The sequence below is a fragment of the Diabrotica virgifera genome, chromosome 8, assembly GCF_917563875.1.
Source record: "Diabrotica virgifera virgifera chromosome 8, PGI_DIABVI_V3a".
Classification (NCBI taxonomy): Eukaryota; Metazoa; Arthropoda; class Insecta; order Coleoptera; family Chrysomelidae; genus Diabrotica; species Diabrotica virgifera.
The window spans coordinates 5739208-5750724 of NC_065450.1; the positions used below are offsets into that span (position 1 = coordinate 5739208).

General features: G+C 34.1%; 1 protein-coding gene across 1 annotated transcript in view; it reads right to left on the minus strand.

Moving 5' to 3' along the window:
- Positions 1-10056, minus strand: part of LOC126889646 (zinc finger protein 664-like) — a 58556-nt gene extending 48500 nt beyond the window's left edge. Inside the window, exon 1 of the mRNA XM_050658149.1 lies at positions 9390-10056. Within this exon, the coding sequence (XP_050514106.1) occupies positions 9390-9624 (235 nt within the window). The 5' untranslated portion in view covers positions 9625-10056. The remainder of the gene's footprint in view (positions 1-9389) is intronic.
- Positions 10057-11517: the final 1461 nt, after the last annotated feature.

Genomic DNA, 11517 nt, shown 5'->3' on the forward strand with positions numbered 1-11517 from the left:
ATACCACATCCCAAAATGCATGCATTTTATATCGGTGGACGGTGGACTTTTTTCATTTCTGTATTTTAATTATCGTCTTCTAAAAAAAATGGCCCGATTTTCATTGAAAAATCCCAGATTTCAGGTATTTTTTTCAGCCTTGTTCCGCATTCGACTGAATTGGAGTTGGTCACACTACCATCGCACTTGTCACTATACAGTTTGTAAATAACAGTTATGTTTAACAGTGAGTTCTAAATGCCAGTACATCGACTCATTGTTTTTTTTTACCCAAGCCATCAAATTAAATAAAAAAAATAACGATGAGTCGAGGTACTGGAGTTTAGAAGTTGATCCACAATAATGAGAGGGCACTGCAGGAAAACTTTCAATGTGCGACTTCGCTGCTTCAACTGAAAGAGGATCAGTTATTTTTTAATGTGTTTACATCTTCTGTCCTTCTCAGTAGTATTTCCCTGTGTGCTCTTCTTCATCACAACGTTTACATAACCACATTGTTTTTAATAACCCATTAATACATTGCCTAAAGGCAATGTATTAATTTGTGTTTAGTTTGTTTAACGACAACCTCTTTGACGTTGCCAGGTCTGCAAACAATTCTCGAATTTTTGCATTAATATGAACCGAATCCACAGGTAGCAATTACGTGGTAGGCTCAATGGTTTCAGAACAGTATGTGCTACAACTAGATAACTAGAGCATTGATTATAAATATTCCTCTAGATAGCTCACCTCTTGGTAACCGAAAGACGTATCAACAACTAGATGGCGCTACTCGAAAACCGTATCGAGATTTTTCATTCCCTCTCTGACTTGCGAGGAGGTAGGAGTAGTGTCAGGGCCGAACTTACCCTATAGGTGTATTATCTGTGACAAGTGTTGTGAAAAGTTATAGCAAAATTAAAAAAAAGGACTCACATTTTAGATAAAATGGCCTCTGTAACGCATAAGTGTGTTTACGCGGGATGTTTTGAAAGAAACGATGGAACAAATAATAATAAATCTTTCTTTAAATTTCCCCTGAAAGACGTATAGTCCATTCTTTCACGGTTTTTGGTCTAAATTTTAAAGAACCGCTTGGATTGACATGAAATTTGGCATACGTATAGCTTACATGTCAAAGAGAAAAAGTCATATTGTGCCGATGTGTGCTTTTTCTCTGGGGGTGACTTTCACCCCCTCTTTTGGGTGAAAGGATATATGTCCAAAATAAGTCCGGAAATGGGTAAACTGACTAATTTTAAGTAACTTTTGTCCTATAGAGCTTTAGTATTCTATTAGTTCTATTAGAGAATTATGACAGGTGATAAATAGCAGTCTGATTTTTGCATGAGAGTTTAATCTCTGTTCGGAGAGTTTAAGTCTGTTCCGTCGGACAAAATAAATGTGCCGTTTTCGTGGTCTGACCGTTCCAAATTTTTAAGCTGTTCCACAATTAAAACTGCCCCTGTTCCAGTGTTCCCATATATCAAAGTTTGTCCGACTAGACACCCTTAAGCTATTAACAAATTTTCAGCTTGCTATTAATCAACTTTTTTTTCATACGCGGGATCCAGACCTATAAGTATTTTGTCGAAAAAAACGTTCTTAGCAAAAATATAGCACATAAAAAAGTAAAAAAAAATGTTGTACGCGTTAGGTCTCTGGATCTCGTAGAACTAGAGTTATAGCCAATGACAAATAGATTCATATTCACCAAATTTCAAATAGAATATTTCGACGAGAAATATCCAAAAAATTAAGCACTTTTTGGGGAAACCCCATTATAACTTTTTTAAAGTGTTTAAAAAAAGCTTTATTTTTGTTTTTACAAAAAGTTTCTAACATTAAATTTCAGCAAGTTACGCTCAAAATAAAGTTGGTCCCTTGTGTTTTTGCAAAAAAAAATCGGGAAGACCACCCCCTAATTAGCAACTTAAATGAAATTAATCGTCACCGCTCCAAAAATTATTTTACTTATGTTGTGTTTATATGATCTGTAAAGTAAAATTTTTAAAAATTTAAATTTTGAAAAATATGCTTTTTTTCAAAATAACTTAAAAATTGTTAGAGATACCAAAAATCTCGAAAAACAAAAATAGTCAGATTTGCTTTTCTGAATATCATGTATTTTTTTGTTTTACTGTTAGACAAAAATTGATTAAGATTTGGTGTTTCTAAATTTTCATACATTCGTGATCAGTGACTCGTTCAACCCCTTTTAACTACAGCCCTTTCAATAATAAGGACTTTGAACCGATGAAACTTACAGATCATATAAACAATATATACACAGGTCAAGAAACTTGTGAAGTCGTAACGATTAAGTTTATTTAAGATGCTAATTAGGGGGTGATTTTCTCGATTTTTTTACCAAAACCAAAAGGGACTAACTTTATTTTGAGCGTAACTTGTTTAATTTTGATCCTAGAATTTTTTTTTATAAAGCAAAAATGAAGATTTTTAAACACTTTAAATAAGTTGTAATGAGTTTTCCCCGAAATATGCTTCATTTTTGGTTATTTCACGTTAAAATATTCCATTTGGAATTTGACGAATATGAACCTATTTTTCATTAGCCTATTTTTCCATATTATACAGTTCACCATACCATGCATCCTGATGGAACCGGCCACGGTGGCACGGCAATCATTATTAAAAACACAATCAAACATCACCTCGCAACTTGTCTTGCAAAAGAATACATACAAGCCACAAACATAGTTGTAGAAGACTGGACAGGCCCCATTACTTTCTCTGCGGTTTATTGCCCTCCAAAGCACAAAATAACAAAAGAAGACTTTAAAGTGTTCTTCGACGAACTAGGCAACCGATTTATTTGTGGCGGTGACTATAATGCCAAGCATCAGAGTTGGGGTTCTAGACTAGATACGACCCGAGGAAGAGAGCTATACAAAGCAATAAACAACGATAATCTAGAAGTAGTAACAACACGAGAACCAACGTACTGGCCAACCGACTTAAATAAAACACCCGATCTTCTGGACTTCAGCATAACTAAACAAATTAACAGGAACTATATGCATGCGGAGTCATGTTATGAACTTTCTTCCGATCATTCGCCAGTTGTTATAACACTAAATAAAAAAATTCTCCACAGGGAAAAACCATGTGTATTGCATAATCGAAAAACAAACTGGAACATCTTTAAACAACTGGTCGAGGAGCGACTTCAACTAAATATTTCTCTAAAGACCAATGAGGAGATCGAATATGCAGTAGAACACCTAAATTTAGTTATACAACAAGCTGCCCGGGACTCAATAACACCCAGCAACAATGAAATGAAGAATGAATACACTTCATTATCAATAAGAGAGAAAATAGCCCAGAAAAGAAAACTCAGAAAACAGTGGCAAGCAACTAGAGCGCCACAAACAAAAACGCAGTTGAACAATGCTGTTAAGGAGCTAAAAGAAATGATAGCAACAGAAAAGAATCTTCAATTCAGTGAACACATAAAACAACTAGATACAACTGAACAAACAAACTACTCCCTATGGAAGGCTACTAGAAAATTAAAAAGACCCCAATACAATATACCACCATTAAAAAAAGAGCAGGGCGGATGGTTAAAAACACCAAAGGAAAAAGCAGAGACATTTGCAAACCACCTAAGAACTGTGTTCATTCCCAATGAAACAACTGACCCCAACCAAGAGGAAACAATAAACCAAGCACTTGAAGAATCATACCAGCTAGAATTACCAGAAAAAAGATTCAAAAAAAGTGAAATAAAGGCCACAATAAGATTCAATACCAACCCTAAAAAAGCTCCAGGGTACGACCTAATCACAGGACAAATATTACAAGAACTGCCGGAAATAGGATATACATATTTAACACAATTATTCAATTCAATCATGAAAATCAGCTATTTCCCGCCACAATGGAAAGTTGCCGAAATAACACCCATTTTAAAACGAGGCAAACCACCTGAAAGGGTAGAATCATACCGGCCCATCAGTCTACTACCCGTGCTATCCAAAGTGTTCGAAAAACTTTTATTAACAAGACTAACACCTCTCCTAGAAGACGAGGGAATAATTCCAACTCACCAATTTGGATTCAGGCAGAAACATTCTACCATTCAACAAGTACATCGACTAGTAAACAGAATCCATAAAGACCTCGAAGCATCCAGATATTGCTCCGCCCTATTCATAGACATAGGACAAGCGTTTGACAAGGTATGGCACCAGGGGTTGCTCTATAAGCTGAGGAGTTGTTTGCCTCTAAATTATTACACACTACTAAAGTCATACCTTACAAATAGACGCTTTAGAGTCAAATACGACAATGAAATATCAGAACTTCAACCCATAACAGCGGGTGTCCCCCAGGGAAGTGTTCTGGGTCCTGTCCTGTACCTACTCTATACTGCCGACCTTCCAACATCACCTGCCACAACAACAGCTACATTTGCAGATGATACTGCGATCTTATGCTCCAACAAGAATCCAAACATCGCATAAGAACTATTACAAAATAACATAACTGAAGTCGAAAAATGGTTACAAAAATGGAGAATTAAACCAAATGAGCAAAAGTCAATACATGTAACATTTACAACCCGTAGAGGAACCTGTCCACCTGTATGTATTAACCGCAAACAAATACCACAGAAAGACGATGTAAAGTACCTTGGGATTCACCTGGATAGAAAACTGACCTGGAAAAAACACATATTTTCCAAACGAAAACAATTGGGCCATAAAGTGAGAGACATATACTGGCTAATAGGAAAACAATCCCAGTTATCAACACAAAATAAATTACTCCTATACAAAGCGGTGTTGAAGCCAATTTGGACCTATGGGGTAGAACTGTGGGGAACAGCCGCAAATTCTAATATTAAAATAATACAAAGGTTCCAATCCAAAATACTAAGGATGATTTTAAATATACCTTGGTACATCACCAACAACGCCGTACATCGAGATGCAGAGGTAACTTATGTAAAGGAAGAAATTACATATCGAATAAAAAAATACAAGGACCGATTGCGGGAACACCCAAACCACCTAGCAAGGAACTTGATGCAGATGTGTGCAGTGCGCAGGTTAAAACGTAAAGTGACCAGTGATTTAGTGTGAGCTAAAAAAAAGTGTAGTACTTATTTATGTTTTCCCAGAACCAATAATAGTTTAGTAGACTAACATTAAGAGCGGCATATTAATGGGTATGTTCGCCACATGTCAATAGTTTAGCCGACATAAATATTATTTAATGCTTATTACTTTGTAAAAAACGGCAGATTGTAATAAATTGGGATGTCAATAAAAAAAAAAAAATTTCATTAGCTATAACTCTGCTTCTACTAGGTGTAGAGACGTGATATATACACCATTTTTTTAAAAATTTTTACAGGCTATATTTTTGCTAAGAATGTTTTTTCGACAAAATACTTACTATTTGAGTTATTTGCGAAAAACCGTCTAAAAGCGTGCGATTATTTTGTTGAAAAAATGAACATAGTCACTGCCAAATAACTCGAAAAGTATTGACTTAGTGAAAAAACTCTATAGAACAAAAGTTACTTAAAATTAGCCAGTTTATCCATTTCCTGACTTTCTTTGGACGAATATTTTTTCACCCATAAGAGGGGGTGAAAACCACCCCCAGGGCAAAAGCACATATCGGCACAATATCACTTTTTTTCTTTGACTTGTTAGCTATGTGTATGCCAAATTTCATGTCAATCCAAGCGGTTCTTTAAAATTTAGAGGTTTTGTAATATTTTAACGTTAAAGAACGGACTAGTAGAGCGCACAAAAATTTGGCAAAAAAACTGCGGAAATATTGATATTATATTGATGGATATCAGTGACCTGAAACAGGGGGTAATTTGCCAGCATCATTATGCAGTGGTACATATTTACCAAAGTGGCCAAACAAAGTTATTAAGGAAAAATGCTGTTCCTCTAAAATTTGCACAGTTAGCAACTGATTTAGGTGAGTACTCAACTTTGGAAATATTTTTATGTTTGCCTAATGCGCTATTAAAATATATTTTATATAAAATCAGTTGATATTGAGTGATTTATATATTTTTTATACAATTAAATCAAAAGAGATTTTTTTTAAATATGAATGCGTTGTTAGTATCACTCCAGAAATAACGAAGATGCTTGTTTTGCTTTAATTAAAATTATTACACATACATTTCAATCATTACCTATTTTAGGTGATACCCCACCAGTATTATGCTCGACATACGTTTATTGCGGTACGAAACGTAAAAAATCTACAAGTGGCGATTGTATGGTTAGGTCAACTCCATCGCCTAAGAGATCAAGTAGTAGTCTCAGTGATATTTCCAGTTTTGATATTAATTTGCCCACAAAACTTGAAACTGAATTGACGGAGAAGGTAAAAAAATTGGAGTATCAAGTAAATGCTTTAAAGAAGAAGTGCCGTCAGAAGAACAGTCAGCGTTGTAGAAGAACAACAAAAAACAGAAAATCGGCAACCAAATTCATGATAGAGGTACTGTTAGAAAATAAAAGCATATACGTGCACACTTTTGTTAATATGCAGTTTTCACACAAAACTCGTTCACAATGGAGTCACAATGAAAAGGATTTAGCTCTGGCCATTTATTATAAGTCTCCTAGTTGTTAAAAATTTGTAATTAGATCTCTTAACTTAATCTTACCTTCACTAAAAACAATTCAAACTTGGTTGCGTGTCATAAAATTAAGAACTGGTTTAAACATTTCCTTAATTGACAAGTTGAAGAAAAAAGTAGAGACAATGGATGAGTGGGAAAAAATTTGTGTGTTAATGTTTGATGAAATTTCTTTGAAAAAACAATTGGAGTACAATAAATTAGATGACATTACAGAAGGGTTTCAAGATTTAGGTGCTTTAGGAAGAACAGAACAAACAAACTTGCCAACACAGGTCTGGTTTTCATGATGCGCAGCTTGCTACATAAGGCTACGCGGCTTGCTACAGGTGGTCCAATACATAGCGACAACTTAAAAAACATTGTAGTTGAAGTTGTTTCAAAATTACAAAATATTGGGTATATACCAAAAGTGTTGTGTGATCAAGCATCTAATAATAGAGCTTTATTTAAGCTGTTAGGCGCATGTAAGGATCAGCCTGAAATAGAAATAGGAAATCAGAGGATTTTCACTGTGTTCGATACACCCCACTTATTAAAAAGTCTAAGAAATAATTTTCTTAACAAAAAGTTGACGTTTTTTGCCGATTCTAAACAAATATCGTGGCAAGATATTGAATACACATACAACATCGATAGAACCAGTGTGAGAGCACAATGCATGGTGAAAATGACAAGCGTTCATATAAACCCTAATAATTTTCAAAAAATGCGTGTAAAATTAGCAGCACAAATTTTTTCCAACTCAATTGCCTCAGCAATATCAACAGCAATATCTGTAAGGCAGTTACACACCAAAACGGCTTCTCTTACTGCCGAATTTTTGAAAATTATAAATAATATTTTTGATGGTCTTAACAGCAAATATTGTAGTGATAGTAATCCAAACAGAAAGCCAATGTCAACTTTAAGCAAGTCAACTGAAAACTTAAAAGCAAGTTTAGAATATTTTAAAAAAATTAAAGTTTTTGAAAATCAAAAAGAGAGAAATAATATTCACTGTCTACACGGCTTTCAGTGGACCATTTTGTCAGTTTTATGTTTGTGGGAGGAACTTCAAAAATAATGTAATGTGTCATATCTTTTAACATCTTTTCTGAACCAAAATCCTCTAGAAATTTTTTCTCTATTGTGCACAATAGAGTTAGTCTAGTGCGTTCATAAAAAAACATGTGTTTTTACTTAATAACAGGTGGTTGCTGGTTTGTCTTTAGTTTCATGCGTGGAAGAGAATGATGCTAGATCAAAAGTATGTGTTTTATCTCGTCAGGTATTAATGACGCACGGGTAAATAATCGTGGACTCAACTGAATGTTAAACTACACTATTAGCTTTAGTTTATCTATACAGTAGATATTAACAAGTATTTTATAATATCAGGAAAACAATGTCAGTATGTCTTAAAACCTTGGAATCATATGGAAACGTTTTTATTCAGTTTAGGGAAAAATGTATTATTGATAAAAACTTGCACGTCCTAAAACTCAAAATGAAAGAATCAGATGTCAAATATTATGAGTCGTATACCAAGTTTGTTAAAAAATATTAATTCTTCTCAAGAGTAATATACCTTCATTTTTAAAGTACTTTCATATAAACATGAACGTGGTTTTTAATTGTTCTCGAGTTTTAATAATAAAATGTTTCGATATTGTCAATAATGAAAGTACTTCTTGAGAACAAGAAATAATAAATATCTTTTTTTCCTAAAACTTTAATTTTACTATCTTAGTTTGAAAAGAATTAACATTCAAATATACTTATTTACTTTGTTTTGAAATATGATCTAATTAGTGATGTTTTAAACTTTCTAATCCTGTCCGTTTATCAGCTTTTACCTATTGTTCCTAGGCAGATGGCCCTCAACTATTTATATGTTGGAAATTCCCTGTCATTTTATCATGATATATGTATACCAAATTTCATGCCAATCTAATGGATTCTTTAAAATTCAGAGGTTTTGCAATATTTTACCTGGGGTGAATGGGTAAGATCTGGAAAGAAATTCTGTATATCAACTTCAAATAGTTTATTTCACATAAGTTCTGAAAATATCATTCTTTTACAAATTGCAAAAAATAATTTACATGTGAATTATCACTGCTAATTTTATTATGTATTTTCTATTTTGTTGTTTTTTTGTAGTGTATTAATAATTAAATAATTTTTAAGAAACCTCTTCACTATTTTTATTAATCAATTTTTAGCGTTTTATCTGAAGTAAAATCGGAATTCCAAAATAGAGATTACAATCGCGTTAAAATTATTTGTTAAAATGCTGAATACTACCCTTATATGTTGTCTATTACGCCAGCCAAGCGACTCAAATTTATTTTTCAATCTTGGCAAAAATTTCAATAAATGTCGCCACCGTCCAGCCAGTTAGTACTTAGACTTGAGGGGCAAAGAGGTGTAAGTGGGCGGAGTTTAACACTGAATTCGGTTTTACCTAAAGGTGAGGTATCTATGTACTTATTAATCAATGACTAGAGTTAGCTAGTTATTATTTTGAATAAACAATAATTTGATAACTTATCTTGTCAAGCTTTAGCGCTGAATGTTGGGGGCATTTGAGTTTTATCAACTTTCATTAAACATAAATAAATACCTAACCCGTTTGGTTTGGAGACCACATCCTAATACCTAACCACATAAAATATACCCTGTGAACTAGTTATCTCAAAACACCAATTTTGGAGTTATAAAGTTATAGTTATAGTACTAAGGCAAGGATGTATTAATCAGTTTAATTACTTACTTGCTTCATTTGGTTTTTGCTCTTCTTCAAATGGTGTGAATTTATATTCATCTTGTTCTACTTCAGCTTTAACAGGGAATTCATTTAAGTCTAAATAATCAAATTCATTGTATACACTTTCTGTCTTAGGTTCTTCTTTAATTTCAATTTTAAATGCATCCAAAGGACCATCAAACGCTTCATTATCTGGTTCTATTTTACAAATTTCCTCACTAGGTTCTTGTTTTGTTTCCATATTTGTTGTTAAATTTGATTTTATGTACCAATTGCAGTTTAATGTTTATATCCAAAGAACAAAATCGTCTTATCGTTGCTTATTAACAAAATCTAAACCCTCCCACATCACTGATCTAAACAAATTTCAAGAGTTAACCTTACTTACAATTAGGGATTCCAATGAACTGTCAGTGGTGGTCGGTGGATGGCTAAACTGACATGGCCATAGACACAGTTAAGGGGGGTGGTCATGGCGTATGTAATGTTTACATTGAATATTGACAAATTTGTAAAGAATATCCTGTTTGGTTTTGTTTTTTTGTTAATTGTGTAGCGAAATTTGTGAAATTGTGATAGCAAATTAAATATGAAGTGGTTTAAACATTCGATACGCCTATGGATGACAGTTTCGCCATCCAGCAGCCATATTATATCACGTGATTTGGAATGCCTAATTTTGGCCTTGTTCTTCTTCTTTCACTTGATTCTCGGGTCGCCAGAGCATTGACATATTAAGCGTAGACTCGGCATACTCACCAAAAAAGCGTAACGCGGACACATCATGGAAATAGTCATTGCCACCTTTACTTTACAAGCCATGAAGAGAAAAAGGCAACGTCGCAATTGATGACGTCGGTAGTCTGACTTTCGGACTACCGCTTTCGAAACTACGATTTTAAAGTACAAATTCTGGTAAAAATTATAGTATTTTTTGAGTCAAACAAGAAAATATTATTAACTAGAAGTTTGTACAAAATAATATTAAAAGTAATTCCTTGTAAGTAACGTTTATTATACAAAAAAAACCAATAACAAGAATATAAATGGGATTCATTTTTTTCGAATCCTAAGAAAACTAATAAGTATTTTTCAAAAATTTAAACGCAGAATGAAATATTACGTTAGAACCGAGGGCCGAAAGGTTCCAACACGACCGAGAACCGTCACGAAACGGTAATGCTCCTGCGCAGTAAACAAAATCCGTTCCAACAAAAATATGATCGTCATCGGATCGTCCTTCCCACTGTTCCAACAAGAATTGTGATCTTTCGGTGACGGTTTCGTGATGATCATTTCAGTAATCGGGCAAATGCATAATGTGCTGGTTGGACTGACTTGCGCACTAGGACTTAATTCTTTAAAGTTTTTGAGCCTTTGATCGACTAAAAGCACACAAGCTGTCACCAATAAAAATGACAAATATATGAGGTTTGTTCCAACACGACCGAGAACCGTCAGGAAACGGTAACGATCCTGCGCAGTAAAGAAAATCCGTTCCAACAAAAATATGATCGTCATCGGATCGTCCTTCCCACTGTTCCAACAAGAATTGTGATCTTTCGGTGACGGTTTCGTGATGATCATTTCAGTAATCGGGCAAATGCATAATGTGCTGGTTGGACTGACTTGAGCACTAGGATTTAATTCTTTAAATTTTTTGAGCCTTTGATCGACTAAAAGCACACAAACTGTCACCAACAAAAATGACAAATATATTATTACCGTCATGGGACGATAACTGGGCGATACAATTACGAACATGCGCACAACAAACGGTACAAGCAGTTTCGTGACGGTTTTTGGGCCGTCCAAAAGTTCATGTTGGAACAAACCTCTACCGTCATGGGACGATAACTGGACGATACAATTACGAACATGCGCACAACAAACGGTACAAGTAGTTTCGTGACGGTCTCTGGACCGTCCAAAAGTTCATGTTGGAACAAACCTCTTGAAAACTGCTATGTTTATTTTAATAAGTTACAGGGGTGAAAAACTAAGAAAATTTAGTGTGATTTTTAGTTTCAAATATGTCATTAAAAAAACTATTTATTCATTCTAAGAGACTTTTGGCCCTCGATAATAAAGTAATCTTTCATTCTGCGTTTAAATTTTTCAAAAATACTTATTA